The 19,892-nt window shown below is 35.2% G+C and overlaps 13 protein-coding genes across 13 annotated transcripts; 3 read left to right on the top strand and 10 right to left on the bottom strand.

The window, feature by feature from the left end:
* Window position 1: 1 nt before the first annotated feature.
* Window positions 2–874, bottom strand: B0P05DRAFT_542616 (uncharacterized protein). The gene has a single exon (XM_051578331.1). It carries the CDS (start codon window positions 601–603, stop codon window positions 70–72), a length of 534 nt encoding a protein of 177 aa, XP_051434550.1. The 5' UTR covers window positions 604–874; the 3' UTR covers window positions 2–69.
* On the bottom strand, window positions 777–2,517 carry B0P05DRAFT_587373 (50S ribosomal protein L30e-like protein; the record flags this gene model as incomplete). Its single annotated transcript, XM_051582584.1, has 3 exons — window positions 777–1,574; window positions 2,132–2,464; window positions 2,506–2,517. 3 exons carry the CDS (start codon window positions 2,515–2,517, stop codon window positions 777–779), a joined length of 1,143 nt encoding a protein of 380 aa, XP_051434551.1.
* A 559-nt stretch (window positions 2,518–3,076) lies between these two features.
* B0P05DRAFT_111052 (uncharacterized protein) lies at window positions 3,077–3,846 on the bottom strand. Its single transcript, XM_051572963.1, has 3 exons — window positions 3,449–3,846; window positions 3,277–3,377; window positions 3,077–3,241 (listed from the first exon to the last, which is right to left on the bottom strand). Exons 1-2 carry the CDS (start codon window positions 3,749–3,751, stop codon window positions 3,297–3,299), a joined length of 384 nt encoding a protein of 127 aa, XP_051434552.1. The 5' UTR covers window positions 3,752–3,846; the 3' UTR covers window positions 3,077–3,241; window positions 3,277–3,296.
* On the bottom strand, window positions 3,839–4,292 carry B0P05DRAFT_542625 (uncharacterized protein). Its single transcript, XM_051578332.1, has one exon. It carries the CDS (start codon window positions 4,201–4,203, stop codon window positions 3,943–3,945), a length of 261 nt encoding a protein of 86 aa, XP_051434553.1. The 5' UTR covers window positions 4,204–4,292; the 3' UTR covers window positions 3,839–3,942.
* Window positions 4,293–5,934: 1,642 nt separating this feature from the next.
* Window positions 5,935–8,137, top strand: B0P05DRAFT_542627 (uncharacterized protein). Its single transcript, XM_051578333.1, has 3 exons — window positions 5,935–7,002; window positions 7,059–7,623; window positions 7,681–8,137. Exons 1-3 carry the CDS (start codon window positions 6,008–6,010, stop codon window positions 8,047–8,049), a joined length of 1,929 nt encoding a protein of 642 aa, XP_051434554.1. The 5' UTR covers window positions 5,935–6,007; the 3' UTR covers window positions 8,050–8,137.
* On the bottom strand, window positions 8,138–8,573 carry B0P05DRAFT_542629 (uncharacterized protein). Its single transcript, XM_051578334.1, has one exon. The coding sequence runs from the start codon at window positions 8,545–8,547 to the stop codon at window positions 8,386–8,388; it is 162 nt and encodes a 53-aa protein (XP_051434556.1). The 5' UTR covers window positions 8,548–8,573; the 3' UTR covers window positions 8,138–8,385.
* Window positions 8,138–10,680, bottom strand: B0P05DRAFT_542630 (fungal-specific transcription factor domain-containing protein). Its single transcript, XM_051578335.1, has 3 exons — window positions 10,183–10,680; window positions 9,848–10,106; window positions 8,138–9,804 (listed from the first exon to the last, which is right to left on the bottom strand). The coding sequence occupies exons 1-3, from the start codon at window positions 10,188–10,190 to the stop codon at window positions 8,578–8,580; spliced, it is 1,494 nt and encodes a 497-aa protein (XP_051434555.1). The 5' UTR covers window positions 10,191–10,680; the 3' UTR covers window positions 8,138–8,577.
* Window positions 10,379–10,561, bottom strand: B0P05DRAFT_439380 (uncharacterized protein; the record flags this gene model as incomplete). The annotated part of the gene is made up of 1 exon (XM_051573739.1): window positions 10,379–10,561. A coding segment is annotated over one exon (183 nt), but the record flags the coding sequence as incomplete, so codon positions are not given.
* A 1,768-nt stretch (window positions 10,681–12,448) lies between the features above and the next one.
* B0P05DRAFT_542636 (PQ loop repeat-domain-containing protein) lies at window positions 12,449–13,930 on the top strand. The gene is made up of 9 exons (XM_051578336.1): window positions 12,449–12,581; window positions 12,626–12,690; window positions 12,737–12,797; window positions 12,845–12,890; window positions 12,938–13,053; window positions 13,100–13,273; window positions 13,319–13,378; window positions 13,426–13,506; window positions 13,560–13,930. Exons 1-9 carry the CDS (start codon window positions 12,516–12,518, stop codon window positions 13,575–13,577), a joined length of 687 nt encoding a protein of 228 aa, XP_051434558.1. The 5' UTR covers window positions 12,449–12,515; the 3' UTR covers window positions 13,578–13,930.
* B0P05DRAFT_542642 (uncharacterized protein) lies at window positions 13,931–14,641 on the bottom strand. The gene has a single exon (XM_051578337.1). It carries the CDS (start codon window positions 14,372–14,374, stop codon window positions 14,027–14,029), a length of 348 nt encoding a protein of 115 aa, XP_051434559.1. The 5' UTR covers window positions 14,375–14,641; the 3' UTR covers window positions 13,931–14,026.
* A 466-nt stretch (window positions 14,642–15,107) lies between these two features.
* On the bottom strand, window positions 15,108–16,096 carry B0P05DRAFT_542643 (uncharacterized protein). Its single transcript, XM_051578338.1, has 3 exons — window positions 15,915–16,096; window positions 15,754–15,852; window positions 15,108–15,699 (listed from the first exon to the last, which is right to left on the bottom strand). Exons 1-3 carry the CDS (start codon window positions 16,012–16,014, stop codon window positions 15,170–15,172), a joined length of 729 nt encoding a protein of 242 aa, XP_051434560.1. The 5' UTR covers window positions 16,015–16,096; the 3' UTR covers window positions 15,108–15,169.
* Window positions 16,097–16,889: 793 nt separating this feature from the next.
* B0P05DRAFT_542646 (uncharacterized protein) lies at window positions 16,890–18,119 on the top strand. Its single transcript, XM_051578339.1, has 6 exons — window positions 16,890–16,955; window positions 17,007–17,040; window positions 17,095–17,146; window positions 17,207–17,328; window positions 17,395–17,622; window positions 17,682–18,119. The coding sequence occupies exons 1-6, from the start codon at window positions 16,918–16,920 to the stop codon at window positions 17,799–17,801; spliced, it is 594 nt and encodes a 197-aa protein (XP_051434561.1). The 5' UTR covers window positions 16,890–16,917; the 3' UTR covers window positions 17,802–18,119.
* A 916-nt stretch (window positions 18,120–19,035) lies between these two features.
* Window positions 19,036–19,885, bottom strand: B0P05DRAFT_470681 (D subunit of V-type ATPase; the record flags this gene model as incomplete). Its single annotated transcript, XM_051574573.1, has 6 exons — window positions 19,036–19,185; window positions 19,229–19,332; window positions 19,374–19,486; window positions 19,543–19,622; window positions 19,676–19,793; window positions 19,842–19,885. 6 exons carry the CDS (start codon window positions 19,883–19,885, stop codon window positions 19,036–19,038), a joined length of 609 nt encoding a protein of 202 aa, XP_051434562.1.
* Between the last annotated feature and the right edge of the window lie 7 nt (window positions 19,886–19,892).

The raw sequence follows: 19,892 nt of genomic DNA on the forward strand, positions 1-19,892 counted from the left end.
TAATCAGAAGTGTTTAAGTAGTAACACAGTTCTTTATTTCCATAAACTTAATTCACTTGAGACTAAACATTAATTTTTCCCTTGTTCCTCTTGTCCAACATCCAAAGGCAGTTGAATGGGTTGTTTTGCTTGACAAGCATATATGGATGATGCCAAAATGACCAACACTTCTAATAAAAGTACAACAACGATCACATACTTTAAATGGTATTCTAGATACAAGGCCAATATCGATTTTGATGCAGTGTGAAGCGCATTGATTCGGTCTTCAAATGAGATACAAAAGATCCAGCTGAGTGCTAATCCACTAGGCATAAATGATTCAAGTAGGATCAGATGGTGTTTGTTTTCTGGGTGATCTTGTGGGTTTAAAAGTAAGAAGAGAGGACAGAAAATAGACGCTTGAGCAGCTACTAACGTTGCAATCAGTCGTTTATTCTCAATCATATCGTTCACCAAATTCTCTTGTTGTTGATTGAGTAATGAAAAAATAGGTTGTGTATCCTTATTATAAACATACAGTGACAAGATGACAATCAGAATAGATAAAAGCAAAACGATACTTCTTGTCCAGACAAGGAATAAAGAGCAATAGTGTTTCATAGGAATATAAAGGAAAAGATAAAGAAAAAACAAATCAATTTTATAGCCTATAAAAAGAATGTGTCAAATTCAGGGGATTAAGATTTCATAATTAAATTTCTACAATGCATAGAAAAAAAAAGTCTATTTCTCCTAAAGAAAATAACTCTTTATTAATGTTTAAAGAATTAAAATTATTGACGAGCAGCAATTTCCTTAGCGGCAAGAGCAGCACGCTTAGCCATCTTGGCGTTGGACTTGGGACCCATGATACCACCACCCCAGTGACGACGTTCTTCTTCCCACTTGGCAGTGAAGTTGGTGTTGACAGCAGAGACAACAGTAGCCAATTCAGCCTTATCAGCTTCAGAGACTTCAGTCAAGGCAATAGCAGTAGCAGTCTTCTTGTGGACGAGAGTACCGAGACGAGCCTTACCCTTAACAATACAGTATGGGACACCCATCTTACGACAGAGAGCGGGCAACCAAAGGACCAATTCAATGGGGTCAACATCATCAGCAATGATGACCAATTGAGCCTTCTTGGCTTCAATCAAAGCGGTGATGTGGTTGATACCGTACTTGACAACAACAGGCTTGTCAGTCTTGGCAACTTCCTTCTTTTCAGCCTTGGCAGCAGCAGCAGCACGGAGACGATCACGCTTTTCAGCCTTGGATTCAGGTCTGTACTTGTGCAACAACTTGAAGACTTGAGTGGCAGTGTTCTTGTCCAAGACATGAGTGAATTGGTTCAAAGCAGGAGGGACCTTGAGACGTTGGTAGATGATCTTCTTTTGGCGTTGAAGTCTGACATATTGAGGCCACTTGACGAAACGAGAGACATCACGCTTGGGTTGGATGTCTTGACCAATACCAAAGTTCTTGGGGGTCTTTTCGATCAAAGGGTTAGCAGCAGCCTTAGTGGTTTGCTTGCCCTTGATGGGATAAGGAGCAGGAGCAACCTTCTTTCCAGTGGACTTCTTAGCAGGAGCCTATTTAAATTGATATGTTAATCCATCCATCCATCCATCCATCTGTCTATCTTTGTGTTTGTCGTGATGCGTACCATATTGAGATATATGAAAAAGAGGAAGATTCAACATGATCTAAGCTTCAAGGTGCTTTTCTTCCCCGTTGTCGGCTCAAGTGCGTCCCCCCACAATTCAACCTCCCCCCAAATATATTGTTTGTAGGACACATTCGGCCCGGAGTTCTACATGCCGGTCTTATAAAGATGAGCCAAGCAGGTTTTAGAATATAAACATTTATTTACAGACAATCGGATTTGAGGTCGAAATAAATTTCTCTACAGAATGTATTGGGATCTTCAGCCTAAGAAACATCAATATCCTTCAGCGGCATCAAAAAAATTCTTGGTTTTAAGTCAATTGTTGGACGGTGTATTGCTAGAGATGGAGCTTGCTTGGTAACTGCATTCATAAAAACCTTTAGAACAAAATATTGCGTTTCAGGTACCACTTCTAAAGCCGAGTTGCAAGCTTCATCAAAGATAGCGATTTTGTCTTCCCCCCTTTGCTTGTTGATGTACGCCACCGATGTTGTGTTGTCCGTGCGTATCAAAATCTTGTTGTGCAACTGAGGAAAGGTCTTGAAATCTCGTCAATTTATTGACTGGTCGACTTCGTCTCTTATCCAGTGGTCGTAAGCAGTTAGATCGCCAAAGTGGCAGCCCCATCCTGTATTGCTTGCATCGACGTAGACTGTTTTGGCTGGTTCGTGGTTGATGAAAGACTTGCCGTTCCATTTGTTGAGGTTTTACAACCACCATTTGAGTTCTTGTATACATTCCTTCGGTAGTGCCTTCTTCTTGTCCCAGTCTTGCTTGTGCTTCACTATTTGATTCTTGAACTGCATCAGTTGGCTGGTGTATAAGCGGACTGGTGTGGTGGCAAAGGTTGCTACCCTTATTTTCATTGTAAAAAAAATAAAATTTTAGAAATTAAGTAGAGCATGAGATACATAAGTAGTATCCATATTATTACTTACATTAGGTTATAAGAAAGGGATGAATTAGTAACAGATATGACCAACCAAACTAAGCTGTGATTGATGCAAATAGTGACTACATTAAATATCATTTTTGTTAAGTAAACAACCTAAGCTTTTATTCTATATGGACCAAAAACACGACAACTTGTCCAATAAAAAAAATAGTAATAGAATCCCTATGATTGGTGAATAAGAACACAATGTAAAACAACCAGTAGTCTCGTTGCTCCATTGGAGCCATATTGTCTTTTATTCAATACAATAGCTGATAAAAGGTGCAAATGGAATAAGATATCAAGTTTGTCATTCTTCATAAGGTAAAATATCACTCTTTTCACCAGTTACAATATTATACCCATCTAAACATAGTATTTTCGGGTTTACACACAACAGAACAATTTTCTCCAATAATCACTCTCTATAAATAAACAGCATTTTGAATTAGCAAATAATAACGGAGGTATAACAGACACTGACCTGATTCTAGAGATAAAATTTAGTACAAAGTTCTAATCATTGTGTCAACATCATAGTTATTATTGCTGCAACCAACATTGTCGGCTAAGGGAGTGAAGCATGTCATTGATAGTGTAGAGTTCAACAAGCTCGATGGATACCTGCTAATAAAACAAAATGTTGGTATTGAAATCTATATCTATAATTAAAATTGCGTTGTTTACTTACTTTCAGATAACCGAGGCCTTCTAATATCTTGGTAAAGTCGTGTAGTCCATTGGCGCTTTGAGAATATCAAAGATTCTTTTGACAAAAAGTAGCACAAAGTTCTTCAAAAAATACGGCATAGGTCAAAAAAGTAAAGTATTTTCTTCACTTGCTCTTTCAATGTGGTACTCACCCAATCATAAATATGCTTAATGGAACAAATAACGAAATTCGTGCCTAGCTCTGGTAATATGGTACAAAATAGTATAGCGCGTATTGAGATCGGTGGGTAAACCATGCATAACATTGTACAAGAGACAATGCTTAGACCACAATACTGACCCAGAGCCATACGTTCCGCCTTGAAAAGGAATAATAGCATGGACTTATATGAGCTTGTCATGTTCGTAGAACACAACGCGTATTGAGATCGGTGGGTAAACCATGCATAACATTGTGCAAATAAGAGACAATGCTTAGACCACAATACTGACATAAAACCATACGTTCCGCCTTGAAAAGGAATAATAGCATGGACTTATATGAGCTTGTCATGTTCGTAGAACACAACGCGTATTGAGATCGGTGGGTAAACCATGCATAACATTGTACAAGAGGCAATGCTTAGACCACAATACTGACCCAGAGCCATACGTTCCGCCTTGAAAAGGAATAATAGCATGGATTTTACAAATGCTTGCCAGTCCGTAGAACACAGCGCGTATTGCGATCGGTGGGTAAACCATGCATAACACTGTGCAAATAAGAGGCAATGCTTAGACCACAATACTGACCCAGAGCCATACGTTCCGCCTTGAAAAGGAATAATAGCATGGATTTTACAAATGCTTGCCAGTCCGTAGAACACAGCGCGTATTGAGATCGGTGGGTAAACCATGCATAACACTGTGCAAATAAGAGACAATGCTTAGACCACAATACTGGCATAAAACCATACGTTCCGCCTTGAAAAGGAATAATAGCATGGACTTATATGAGCTTGCTATACATTTAACCTCTATAACTATTCATTTGTTAGCAAAAAATTTAAAAACTTGGGTCAATTCTTAGTACGTGGACAAAATAGAAGAAATATACACTCCGAAAGCAAAAACGATGACGTTACACTTTTAGGTCAACACTTGGTATACGAACTAAAAACTCCAATCAAAAATAACAAAAAACTTAATATGGATTAAAAGTTCACTAGCATTGACAACAGTAGTACAATATAATTGTGTACTTGATATAGAGCTAAACCGTCGATCAAGCATGTCAACATTGGCCATATATAAATGCATAATCATTGTCGTAGGAAAAGACTATATAATTCAAAATAAAAACGTCCTACAATCCAAATTTCAGAATAGTATAAAGAGGACATAAATCAGATAAGAAAGGACTGACTTGAAATAAAACAAGATAGTGGAAATTATTTATTACTTCTCTATTATTGTGTTTTCTAACTATTTTTTACAAGTCTGCTAACGTACCGCAATGTCAGCAAAGATCAAGTTTCCAAATACCTGCAAGTATATGTGGTGATCTGAGCACTTTACAATACAAAATATAATAAATAGTCTTTCATCATATAAATGAATAATCACTTATAGCGCTATACATCATAAATATAAGGTAAGCATTGTATAATGACAGTAAATAACTGTAACTGGGATAATATGGATATTTACAAAAAGGAAACCATAATTGTACCTTTTAGATAACCAGGAGGACTAAAGGAGAATCTACATAGTCAACTCCCAGGCACAAGCTGTCAAAGTGTTAAGCAATCAATAATCAATAATCAATAATCACAATTAGTCAATAAATCAGGTAGTATAAAAGACAACCTGGAAAAGATATATCTTAGAGGGTTATCATTTATTTTTGTAATAAAGAAGTACTGAACAGTCTCACTGTATTTCTCTGTTTTCTTTTCTGTTTTCTATATTTCTTTTCACAACCTAAACACCACAGTACAGCTTCTTAAAGCCATTTCCGCTATTCATAGCGCTGGTGCTGATGGCAACTGTGGTTTTCACGCGGTGAGTCTTGGAGTCTTTACTGACCAGAAAAACTGGAAACAGATGAAAGATGACATGATTATCACGTACATGAAGTATAAATATACTCTGTACAAAACCATTGTCACTTCTGGGGCCTTAGCCAAAATGGAGAGCAAAAGATAATCGAAAGACTTCAGCCCAAGGTGTCTCTTTGTCTCAGTAATCCAGAATTATAGTTTTCAACCTTCACTTGCTCACAAATTGTAGCGGATACTTATGAAAAACCTGTTCTTGTATACGACTACATTGGAAAAATACTTGAAACAGATGAAAAAAGAATTCATTATAAATCTCAATTTTACTTTATTTTAATCAGCCTAGAGCTCGTCAATACTTATCACCCCAATACACTCCTTTGTGTCTTTCTATTATGTTGATTTCAGCCGAATCCTAAAGGGAAAACTTAGAAAATTCAACACTTCAATACTCAATTTGGATCATAAACCCTTAGAGCTTCATTCCCTAAATTATGCAGCTCAAATGACTATTCATTTATGTTCTATCTACGCCTTTTTATGAAAACCTATGAAGACTTTAATAAACTATGTCCTTGAAATCTGTTTAATTCATGCAAACAAATTAAATTCCAGATGAAAACACTGACGTCATTTTTGGTCCGTGTACCAAGTATCCAATTTTTTTAAACAGCTAATTCAATTTCACTATACAAAACCAACCTTCTTCATATGCCTAAACTTAAAGTTACCAAAAAGCCTGTTGTTAGTGGAATTAGCCCCAAGCTTACAATAAGTTTAATTGATTGTAATAAGCGAAAAATAAACCCTGTTTTGAGTGGATTAAAAGTGGAACATTGGACAAATAACGAAAAATTGGTAAAACAAGCACTGAAAAACAACAATAAGCAAGTTAGTAAAGAGTCAATTACGCGAATGATCTTGGAGTTTTTTGCCTCTGTAACAACTTCGTTTGCCACAAATATTGGATTGTCAAAATATAGTAAAGCTTGTAGGAGTTACTTTCTAAACCCGAAGAATAAAGCTGATCTTCAGAAAGTCGTCAGTACTCAGTTAAAGTTGATGAATTTGGGAAAACAAAACCAAAAGATAATCGAGACAACTCATAATTTAAGAAGTAAATCAAAATTGCAGAAGAACTTGGCGAACGCAGCAAAAGAATATCAAACAGCAAAATATGAAGCAGACGTGTTTCTGAAGGCTTTGGATGTGGATAGCAGTGACTCAAGTTCAGAAGATGATGGCACTGTTGAACTACAGACACCATTAACGCAATCAGCCATAGAAGAGAGTGACAATGTCTTTACGACAGAAAATCAAGCCGAAAGTGTGGGCAAACGAATTAAACAAGAAGCTGTGAATATTCATAACGAATATGTAAAAGGAGTTGACGTTGGTACTCAAGCCAAATTAGTGATGGAACTTGGTCTAAGCTCGATCTTGGATTTAACTCATAATGAAGACGCGTATCAGAAGTATATTTTTTCAAATCAAGAATGGAAGCAGCTGGAAGACTATTTTAACAAAAAATACAAACTCAAAACAACAACAACTATTCCAAAAACCGTCATTGATACTTGGTCCACTGTTGCTCAACTTGCCACCAGGAAGGGTGCTTTTGTCGCATTAAAATACATAGCGAAAATCCAAAGCCTTGAATCAACAAGTGAGGTCAATTATATTTTTCTTGAAATATTGAAACATATGCAAGTGAAAGATTATTTAGAGACGAGAAAAAAAAGAAGCTCATTCTATTTTATAGCGTCCTTGTACTTCATCAAGATACGGATTTAATTAACGGTATCATTGAAAACAATGGTTCTATTTCAGAACAAGATGTGTACGCCCTTTGGTTTCCTATTATCAAGAAAATTATATCTATGAAAAAGATCATCAGAATGAAGCAAGGAGAGACGACAAACCTATACACCACTAAACGAAAACAAGCCCAATATTTTGATCATGAAAAAGTCAAAGGATTCAAGATTGATGCACGTTTGCTAGTAGATTATGGTCGAAACGAAATTGATTTATGTGCTGGAGAAGTTGCGGTAAACACTCATGATGCCGACAAGCTTATCCATGATAGAAGCAAATTTATTCGAGAAGCAAAAGAAATATGTGATCGTCATATGGAAGCAGGATTGGGAAGAGACTCAGTTGGTTGGGGAATTCAGATTTGCGGGCTCGAGGCACGTTTGGTGTCAGTTCATCTTTTTCGAGAAGGCCTTTTCGTTGCTGTATGCCAAAACAGGTTTCGATTTCCCCAAAATATCAAAGAATTGCCGGAATTTATTGACACTTTAAAGGGTCTTGTATACCTTATTGTAAGAAAATACTTGGATCTCTTTTTTGATATATGCTGATATTTTGTTTATTTGTAGGAACGTAACGAAAGTGAAGCTATTAAACTCATCGGACTCTACGATAAGATAAATAGATCTTATAATTCTTCATTAAATGGTGAAACTAGTAGCAATAGAAGTGACAACGGCAAGATGACAACTTTGTCTACCTATTATACCCCACCTCTAGGAGAAAGAAACAAATCGATCATTCCTCCTCAATTATTCCGTAAAAGAAAACGCCAGCTGTTTCATGAAAGAGTCATTATCGGAGAAGATAACTCTAAATCAGCTATGTTAGAAACGAAAGGAGCTGCCGATATGTTTGGTTGGGTAGAAATGGATGATAATACTTGGTACAATACTGTAACTGGCGAAAAGAGTGACATTTCACCTTATGAAGAATGACAAACTTGATATCTTATTCCATTTGCACCTTTTATCAGCTATTGTATTGAATAAAAGACAATATGGCTCCAATGGAGCAACGAGACTACTGGTTGTTTTACATTGTGTTCTTATTCACCAATCATAGGGATTCTATTACTATTCCATCACATGCAGCTTTCAAGAACACCTTGGCTTTTACTATGTTGAAGCATTGCAAGACGCTTAGGGATGGTGTTGAGCCCGAAGAAGACAGGCATAGAGCACTTAGAAGTGACTCAGATGACTTCTATGTCTCTTTGGTGCCAAGTGTATCAGATTGATTAAAAAATATCCAAAATTTTTTCTTGAGGTTGATTAGTTTGCATATATATACATATATTTAAAAAGAGTAAAGAACAAGAAAAGCGTAATTAAAGGGGAAAAAAGGGAGGGGAGGAGGAGGGAAATCATAATATCTGTAAGAAAGAAAAGCAATAAACATCTACATAGATAAAATATATACATAAGAAAAAGCATATCATCATAAAAAAAAAAAAAAGAAAGTGGCTACAATAAACTAAATGAAAATGAAAATGGATGTCTTTGGTATTGTTGCATAAATAAGTTTTCTTCTTTTAAATTTAGTGATGGTGATTGTGAAGGTGTCAAATAAGTAATTGAACACGATTCAATCGTCTGTTGGTCCAAAATATCTGTCCAATTTGCTGGCCATTCATCAATGACTAACAGTTGATTAATATCAAATGATTCTGTCAGAGGCACAGCAATTGTAGTTGTACTTGATTCTGTTACAGGTGTTGAAGGAGGGGAAAAAAATGGCAAGTCGTTTTCCATCTCATGAAAAGATCGCTTTGACTTTCTTGGTGCAATGTTGGGAGTGGAAGGAGAAGGATAGACAGATTCCAAGCGAATATCGCAGCGGTCAAGCAAGAAATGGTCCAAAAGTTGATCAAATTCAAAACGAGAGAGACAGGTTGAGTTGAGATCTTTAATCAGTGAGATGCTTTTGATCAAATTGACTTTATCAGGCCCATGTTCTTTTCCATTCATGAGTGTGTTATCTAAATGAATGGAAGTTGCTAATGTCAAGGAAAGGAAAAAGACATTTGAGAGATAAGCCTTTTGTCCTGAGGCTACCATATGCTCAGAGATATGAATAATAGTGTTTGCAGCTGTTGTACAGATACTTGAACTAAGTATGTTTTGGCGTTGTTGTTTATGGCTCATCATGATTTGAGCAGTATAATAAAGAATGCGATATATCTTGGTTATAGGTGAAGGCTTATTGAGTTGTGTACTATTAAAATCAAGATAAGAAGGCAGCTGCAATAACCATTCAGTCAAATTGGATTCCAACTGCGATTGATGACCATAAGCAATATCGCCCACAATATGAGCTAATCGTATCATTTCTTTAAACGAATTGATCTGAAAAGCTGATTCAAGCGTATCTGGCAAACTCAATTCTGCTTGCTGCTGCTGTTGTTGAGAGTAGAGAATAGACAACTGACTTTCTTCCAGCTGAGGATACTTGCAATCGCCATGAATGATCAGGGATTTTGTGTCTGTACAACTAGCAAGCCATTGATCAAGCACAAAAGATGTCCAGAAGGCGCGTCTTTTCATTTCTGTCAAATGCATATCTTGGGAACGATTTGTAGACTCATACCCCAAATTTAATTTATGAACCATCGTAGCCAAATAATGGCGAAGTGAATGGCATTGTTGCATATCACCCGCAAGACACGAATACCAACACATGATAGCAAGAGCCTAATCTACAGTTTAAATATGACAATGATAAAAATCACGTTACCTGTACTATAGAAATATCAGGTAACATATCATGAGATATTATTGAGTGGAACTGTTGAACAAGGTCAGCCTCCTGGTTACCCTGGTGCAAGCGACAACCCAAGGCAAACACAGCCAGCCTTAAGAGTGGGTGAAGGCTATTGTTCTCTAGCTGAAATTGGAACTGGCTTTTTGACAGAACAGGAAAAATGCAATTAAAGTAGTCAAAATAATACTGTATCCAGGTTTCATGCATTAAAAAATCGTGTATCATGCCATTGCTGCCCTAGAAAAAATTCATAAAATGGACCTTATCAATGTTCTATTTCTTATGCTATCTTCATAATTTTTACGTACGTGTGCATTCTTTGCGTTTACTGCACCAGCAATCAAGAAAAGTAATGGGTTTAATGGTTTCTCTTGTACTATGTGCAACATGGTTAAATATCTTTGTTAAATACAAAAATAGACTACTTGATAATGAATTGACGTCAGTACATCTTAATAAAGATTGCTGCTGTTGCTGTTTTTGCTGTTGTTGTTGCCCCAACAGAGACTCAATCCGGTGTGCACGATTTTCAATGATTTCAACATATCCCTTAGGTGGTCCTCTCTTTTTAGGAGGATCTGAATATTGGCAACAGATACCAATTGATTGACATCGAGAACAAGTAGGTTGAATACCATCACATTTGACTTTCTTTTTGCGACAAATCACACAAGCTAAAGTCACTTTGACTCGTTTTGTTGGTTGGCTTGTTGATTTGGACATGATACAACATAAAAGAAAGAAAGAGAAACAGAGAGAAAATGAAATGAAGACTAAATATATAAACACAAATAAGGAGAAAAAAGGGGGTCCCAGAATTATAAAGGGGGAGGTTGAAAAGTAATGAAGTTATGATGGGTAACTTTGCGGTTCTTGTGATTATCAAAATAAGTGGTAAATTCATAAAGTGTGGGGAAATGAATCTGATTGGTTGAATGAATAATCTGTTTATGCATAAGTATCGGCGAAATACATCGCTTGTCATCTCATGATGGATTGACCCGTTCGGTAAGCACTATAACCTTGCAATATTTCTTAAAAAAGGAAATTTAAGGGGAGGAATTCTTTATTAGCAATATGTGCATTTTTTAATTTCAACCAAAACATTTTATCGTCTGACCGATTAAATTCAAACTTGGCATTTATACGCGTAAATTTACGATTCTAAAAGAACCAGAATGTCAACACATATGAATAAAGCTATACTTTTCATTAAAAGTCATATGTCAATAACAGCTAACAACTTGGTGAATCCAATGACTCTATTTTTTTCTGTATTTGATTAAATACAGTTAAACTTACAGTAGAGTATCAAAAATAAATGTAGTGGTGTCTTGTTAATGACGGTACTAGCAACGACAGTTGCATATAATAAGGTCTATAGAAAAGGGCACTTTTACATCGATCAAATCTATTTTTCAGCATATGCCACTAATTGCAAATCATCATTTAGTGTATGTCAATAAGGTCAATTGAGAACCAGTCAAAATATATTTGTAATCAGTGATTAGCAGAATTTCATGAAAGAGAGGCAATTATACTTTGCTATAGTATGAAGTAAATGAGACCTTTGTGATATACGGTAAGTCTCCAAAAGATATCAAAAATAGATTAGAGCAAATATCCAGAATAGTATAAATAACAGAATTGATGAAATTGTTCGCGACAGAGTTCCTTTTATTTCGCATTAACAAGTTGTACATCAAGGGCAATGCTTATAAATTTAAACTCAAAAATACAATGTTTACATTGCACTAAACTGGCAAAGGGTGATAAAGCTCTATGAATAGCTTATATGAACCTCTGAACTACTTTTGAAAAAAGATACCACTTTTTGATTCGTATAAAAGTTGCGTCTTGAATTGAGACTCTATCACACAAGAAAGAAAGAACAGCATCTAAATCTTAAAGTGCATAGAGCTGACTGGTTGCAAAGACCCTGCTCTCTACTTAATTGTGTCAGGCCCATGTTAATGAAGAGTATGACTCAATTTCCCTGCATCTACATTTACATGTTATATTTCAAGAGTGAAATAATTTGATGATTCAAATTAAAGAAATTCGTCATAAGGAACATCGTAGTAGAAGGTTCTATGGGTCAGGCTAGATATATCGAGATTTTGTAAGAGAAATTTCAGTCTTGGCTCATAGACATGCATTTTCAGGATGGCTCGCGCTTTCTATTTCAAGAGGATGGGGCGACATGCCATATTGGTGCTGTAGCTTGTAGTTGGAAGACCCTACATATGATCAAGGGGTTTGAATACTGGCCTGCACAAAGTCCAGATTTAAATCCCATTGAGCACCTGTGGCGGGTTCTTGAGCAAAAAGTCAAGAGTAGAAAACGTAGTATAAAAAATACCACTGAATTAAAGGAAGTACTGTTGGAGGAACAAAATCAGTGATGATTTGTTAGTCTGTTTGGTTGACAGCATGAAAGACAGATGTCAGGCTGTCATTGATGCCAAGGGCGGCAATACCAAGCACTGGTTTTTTTTTATTCATATTATTTTAAAGTAAGCATTATAACAAATCATCAACAGAAAACAGAGTGTCTTCAAGCATCATCTTGGTGCATTAAAAAGCTTTTATTGCTGAGTTCAGAAGAACAAAAAAAATATTTTCATTTTTTATTTCACTTATGAATATTCGAGATGAACTGACAGAATCTACTTTTTGGGATCTTCTCTCAGAAGTAGTTGGTTGGGTAAATAGTATAGAAACAAGCATGTCTATTGACGTAGTCTATAGTCTTATGTCATTGTATGGTCAATAAGTTTTTATCCACAAGCTTATTTAAACTGGAAAAGAAAGAGGTAAATTTCCTTGAAATAATAACAATGAGTGCTTAATATTTGAAAGTGTAAGAGGATTATCAATTGACTTTGTGTCTTATAATGTACTTGGATTCTTTTGCTATTCGGTAAATACGTACCAAGAAAAAAGGTTGATGTTGAACAATGCAACTAGATTTATAATTTGTCGTTTTATTTTAATGATCAAATCAAACATGAATGTAAGGTGAACATCATTTATTTTCTTGTATTGATACACCTATTTAAGATCACAAGAGACACCCACATAGTGAGAATAGTTTAGTGCGTCTAAACGATGTTGTCTTTTCTGTACATGGGTTTTTATTGTCTTTTTTTATTCTGTTACAAGCATGTATTTATAAGGTAGGGCCATACTCTGTTGATTGACCTTGTTAACCATATGGTACAGAAACACAGGAGCCAACATATTTCTTCTTTTGCTGCATCATTTGTTTGGTTGAATATGATAGCTGCAGTTCTTTTGTTGGCTACAACACAATATGGTGGCGCAACTTCCATTGATTTCATGTATTTTCTTAGTTCTGTCATGTTAGCCGTCAGTTTTATTAAATATCTTCCTCAGGTAAGCAAAAAGGCTACTAATATTTTACTAATGAAGGGATATAAGGTATGGCTCAACTATAGACGACAATCAACTCAAGGTTGGAGTATTGAGTATATTCGATGGGTAAAATTCAACCATACATCAGTACAAAACCATTGATTTTGTATTAGGACTTATCAGGTGGTATTCTTTCCATTTTTCAATTACTTTTGGACGCCTACATTGATGGAGATTGGTCTGGTATTGAAGGGGTAAAAAAAAAGAGGATATAAAATGATATAATAATCTAAATATAACACTCTAGGACAATGTGAAACTGTAAGTAGGAGTAGATAACAATATGTTTTAAATATATCTTAGTGGACTTGGCTGTATTGTTGTATTTTATGATACGTTCTTCTTGATTCAACATTATGTTCTTTACCCAAAAGATGTATCTAAACATCCTATTCGAGATGAAAGAAGAAGACTCATTGAAGAATGTCGACAGCCGATTGAAGACTCTGACGATTTAGTAGAAGATGATACAAGTGATATTTCATCTACTTTTATCACCAAGAGACCTATCCATGTTAATTATCATCACTATGGTTCTGTGCAACATGAATTTGTACCTTATTCTTCATCTGTTTAACTGTATATATAGAAAGTATGTGTATTTATAGAATGTTATAAAGAACATCTTTATTTTTACGTTAAGGAGGAAAGTAGACTACATGAGAAAGGGATTTAAGAAAAAAAAAAACGGAGGGAAAAGTAATTTGAAAGCAACTAGGGTCGAGAACCAAGCTCAAATGCTTTTTGACGCATGTAGATGTACATTTTGTATTGCAGATCATAAAGTGGTGAGTTATACTCTTCTGTTCGGATTGTCTTTTGTTCAGCCAAATAGTTTTGAACACCCATGACAAGGTTAAGCAAAGAATCAGAGTCATCTTGCACATCATCATTAGTCTGTTCTTTGTCTTGTTCCCAATAATCTTGATAGTCAGCCTCAGCAATGACATTTGCCACTTGGAGGTCGTATTGAATATAACTATCTTCCATGTACAGTTGGTTACTCTTGATAGAAATTTGTGAAGAATTTATCTCTTCTTTTTGTTGGTGATCAGTAGACATTATATCAGGCAATATTCTCGGGAAACAGGACCAAAAAAAAAGAATTCTGTGCCTTTTTATATATTTACAACCAAAAAATATTCACTGATATAAAATCTATAGGCCAACTTCAAGATATATACTAAATTCAAAGTAAAAGAGAAAAAAATGAAAATGAAAGAAAAAACGTTCTTTTTTTATATATAGTATAAAACATAGGTAAAGGAGACTTGTTTCTACAGCATACGATACGATTATAATAAAGTTTATTGGAAAAGGGAGTCCAATGTGGGAGAAGAAATTACTTTCTTGTTTTATTTGTCTGTTTTCCTTGATATATGTAAGCTTTTTTTTTTCTTAAACTTTGTCTTATCACAAAAGGTAACTGTAAATGTATACATTAAATAAATAGAGACTCCTGATTCTCTTTCCAAGATCAAAAACACAAACCTATTGTTTTCTTGTGTATCACTACAAGTGTAACAATGAATATTTATGCACAAACAATAACCCATTTGAATTCAATGTGCATGTTTAAGCCTGTCTCCTATTTATCTTTTTTTTTTTTTTTTTTTTATTTACAAAGACATGCAGATATATACTTGATCGAGAAAAAACAATGTTTATTTCGATATAATCTTAACTTTTGCTGTAGATTTTCATTAGCTATACTACAAAAGAAAATGTTGAGTCTTTCTAGATAAAGACTATTGATCATGGGCAATAGGAGCCATCTTGAATGAAACAGATCTCCTTTGTTATTAATAAGAATAATTTTTATTTTTAATAGAAATACACAAGGGCATACAAAACTTGTTAATAGGTAGGTCGTTGATAATCATCAACAAGGTAAGTATGTTGAGGAGGAGGAGGAGGGACAGACGTTGGACTTGACATGGAAGTATTGTAACTGGGTTGCATAGGTTGATTCACATCGTCTTCATCGTCTTCGGGCCTAAAGACTTCACGATCTGCAGCCGATTTAGCTTTTCTTTTGCGCAAAAATAAAAATGCAAGGGCACCGATCAATGCAACACCAACAACGCCACCAACAACACCACCAGCAATAGCACCCTTATTGGTAGAAGAGCCTGAACTAATGGCTGCCTCAGTAGGTGTTGTACTCACAATAGAAGATGGCACCATCATTGAACTAGAAAATGTATCAACTGGATCTGTTGTAGTCGTAATTGGATCTGTTGTCACAACTGGGTCGGTTGTGGGTAAGGTAGTGGTAGTAGTAGTAATAGGGAGGGCGTCTGTTGTAGTCGCTATCGCGTTGGTTGTCGGTGGAATTGTAGTGGTAATAGTAGTAGTGTCCGTTGTTGTTGCTATTGTGGGTGTATCTATATTATATTATAAATAATTTTTTTTTAATTGGATAAAACAATAGAATGTACCTGTAGTAGTAGTAGATTGGCTATCATCATATGAAGTGGTTGTTTCAATGCTTCCATCATCTGAGCCATCTTCTCCAGTCCCATCATCCGAGCCATCACCTAAGAAACAAAAGATTGAGCTGTCAATAAATAGCTTTAAAGAAGCAGGGACTAGTTTATACCTGAATCATCCTCTTGTGCATACACTTGTGCCCAACTATTGAACGTCGCAGCCAATAATCCAAAAGCTGGGCTAAAGGCGAATTGTTTCAACGAAACCATTGTTTCTTGAAAATAATAACAAAAAAAGAGAGAAAAAAGAAAAAATAGAGAGAGTTAAAAATAAACATAGGAAGTAATCACGTTTCAAAATGAATAAAAACATAAGTGTGCAACGTGAAGAACGCGGTTAGATTGGTAGACAGTCAAAAGGAGATTTAAATAGTAAGAGGTGTGTGATCGCCCAAGACTATATACGTGTGTGTCTTCTCGGCATCCTTATTTTTTTTTCACTTGCGATATTTTAAAACAAACCCGAAAATAGCATGCTTTTTAATGGGCATATAGTGTTAAGCAATAAACCCTTTTTTACTTGTTTGTTGTATATTAGACGTAGGTTGATTTAACGAATACTTTTTTGCTAACAAAGAAAACAAAAGTCAATGCGAGTAAGAGTCTTTCTTTAAAATTGTGAATGTTTATCACTGGTCTGTTTCTGTACTTGACATAAGGGAATGTTTACAAGCCAAAAGCAAGTAAATCCAGAAACTTTAAAATTGCGAGTTGTTACACTGAGTTGAAACTATACAGTGGCTAATAAAAATATACCTGTGTCAACAAATGTACCTGATTTGCGATACCTTTTTATTATAGTATTTTTATCTTTTTGATGACTATATTCAATTCTGTTATTTCCTTTCAATTCAGCACATATTTTCATTTTGTACTCCAAAGTTCCTCTTTAAAAACAGCAGCAGCCAAAGATTTTTCTAAGAAAAAATCCAGGTAAGCCTGTTTAGATGACAGAGTGAACCTCTTTTGTATCACACATCTGGGCTTAATTCTATAGCCGTTTATAGATCACTATGAGGCTTCGTCAAAAAAGCATTTAAAACCGAATACATTTTTTTCGTTTGAGCCATCAATTTCTTTTTTACTTTTTTTTTTATTTCTAACAAACTAACCATGGGCCATTATAAATGCTGCTGTTGTGTTCCTCTTAGGTATAAACAAAAAAAAAAATAAGTCAACAACCTTACTCATTGTTCATATAGAGCTGGTATTTTGATCATTGCTTTGATTTCATCTGTAAATGCGATTGACTCTTGACGTACATCATAACTAATTTGTTTTTTTCAATAGGCTGTCTACATTGCCTCTACAGTTGGACTCTTTATGTCAAGATCCACAGGAGGTATGGCTGATATTTGACTTTTTTCAAAAAAAAAAACTAATTCCTCTTCTTGTTTTCTAGTTAGCGTATACGATGGTTACAATGTCAATTCTGTCACTTTCACAGCTGTTCACTATACAACCATTGCTGTTTCAATTATTTTCGCTCTTGCTTCTCTTTTTGGTGTCGTTGGCAGTATTACTGTAAGCCATCCAAATAGAAAAGAAAGAAAATGGGCTCAGTTTTTTTTTTTTTTTTTTTTAAAATAGCAACATAGAAAAATGATTGCAGTCTTCAAATTAGCTTATTGGACGGTAGCTACTTTACAATTCATTGTAAGCATTGCAAGCATCATCATTCTAGGCCTCAATCGATCAACTATCATCACTGCTTGTGCCGAAGCTTATGCAGATGAGACATTAGACAGTTGTGCAGTTGGCTACAGAAACTTTATGATCATTTTCTCAGTCGTTTCAATGATAATATGCTTCATACAGGTATGTCAAAGAAACCAGCCACATTTTGTTTCCTAAAACATGCTGATTTCTTTTTTTAGTTTTACTTTGCCTCAGCCATCAGTGCTTATGCAACCCGTTTGCGCAGAACCAATATGCATGAAAAACTTCGAAATTTAGAGGACTTTCCTGAGCCACCTAGTAAGACTGAATATTTTTGAGTCTTTTCTCTGTATACAACACATCTTCTTTAATAATTATACATATCAACCAAAAAAAAATCATCATTTTTATGATTATTATTTGTAAAATCTTCCTCTTCCCTCCCTCACTCTTGTACTTTCCTTCTCGTATATAATATTTATTCCAAATAGTCATTAAATGATTTGTTTTTTTTTAAAGAGAATGTAAATTTAGATATGTTGATTAAAAATAGTAGCAGCCTAAAAAAAAATAAAAAGGAGAGCACATTACCTGGTAAAGATGTCAACGGTTACACTTGGCTTTAACGGTCAGGTAACCGATTGGGTAAAATCAAGCCTTCTTTTTTTTTTTGTATATTCTGATTTGTTCTTTCAATTAGGGCGACGTAGTGGTACAATGAATGGAGTCATGTCTATTTTTCAAGCTCTTGAATCTTTGTTTGAATGAGATACATTTTGCATTTATATTCTCTTGAAGATTTTTGCAGAGTCGAAATTGAACTTGATTTTCACAAAATCACAACCTTTCACTGTTGTAGAATGAGCTTAAGGTGTTGAATTTACAAAACTATAATTAGTAGAGAACTGTTGTTATTTTTGCATTGTAAATTATATCTTGTTGAGATCTTCAAACTTTGTTTTTGATTGCAGCAGAAAAGCCCAATATCAGTTCAAAATGCGGCTTGATAGCTCATCGTTTTGTTTTTGTAGTGACGAACATCGTTTTTTTCTTTACTATAAATGATTACTAAAGCTTAGGCTATGGTCGTTTATTCGAATATTAAAATAGATCCTCTGTGATATGTCTAAGCATATTTTTTATTATGTACTTGAAAATGTCTCTTCAAAGAAACTTACTCATTTTTTTTTTGTTCAAGTATAAAATCAAAGACTCCCATCGTTAAGATTCTCTCTCTTTTTGTCTTTTGATTCAAACAAGCATGCTTTATTCGGGTAACTATTTCGTATATAAGATAACCTAAAAGATAACGTCTTCATCTTCGTGCTCCAATATATCAATTTGACCTGTCTCCTCTCCAGCATGAAGTGTTGGGCCTATTTATTAAATTAGATTGGTACTCTCATGTATTTAGCTTACCTTCACGTCCTTCAAGTTCGGCCTGAGCAGCTTCTTGAATTCGAACGGCTTCTTCAGCAGCAGCACGGTCCTTCTTCTTACCTTGAACTTTCTTCAATCTATAAAATCAATCAACACAGATCCCCTTCCCTCTGTCTTTTTTTATCTATTTCTTTACCTAAAGAATTCTTCTCTGTCTTGTTCATCCAATTCAGAAATGATGTATTTAATTGTGTTTTCATAACGAGGAATGATGACATGCTCAATAGCATTCACACGGCGATTTGTTGCCTTGATAACTTCGTCCAAAATAACAAAAGCAGTCTATCATAACTTAATTGACACAATTACAAAATTCAATCTATACCTGCAAACTAGCAAGTTCTACTAGAGTCTCAACAGCTTTGGTATAAACTTCTTTGGCTCTTTGGATTTGTTGACCACCACGACCAAGACCAGTGAATTCAAAAGCTAGTTGAATTAGAACGCGTCAAATACAATCATGCTTTTACCATTGCCTCCTTCATTATACATTTCAAAAGCAGGAAGCATGACACCAGAGACATTTTCTTGCTTGGCTCTAACGCGTAGTTGAGCATTCTTGGATGCTTCTTGAATTTGGTAACTAGATATAATATGAATACGCATGAATACGCATGAATACGCATTGTATACACAAACCTGATATCACCTGTAATGTATTGTACTTCAGCGAGGGAAAAAGAAGCAAGTTGCATAACTTGGCCCATCTTGCGTTTAAGCTAATACAGAACATGAGTCTATATCTATTCTAGATATAAACAGCTAGATTTACCTCGTCAATCTTGACTGTAATACCTCTGAAACGCTTTGTCAAGGCTTCTGATTTACGCTTCAAAAGTGAATGACCTGTTTGAGCTCCTTTTAATTTGAGCTTCATGTTAGTGAGCGCCCTAAGTGATTTATTTTAGCATGAATAGATAGGTATAGAACAATCATACATTCGCGTAGGAAAGATATTAAGACGTTGGTTGTTTCCTGACATTATTGAT

Source organism: Gilbertella persicaria, assembly GCF_025201335.1.
Source record: "Gilbertella persicaria strain CBS 190.32 chromosome Unknown B0P05scaffold_21, whole genome shotgun sequence".
NCBI classification, from domain to species: Eukaryota; Fungi; Mucoromycota; class Mucoromycetes; order Mucorales; family Choanephoraceae; genus Gilbertella; species Gilbertella persicaria.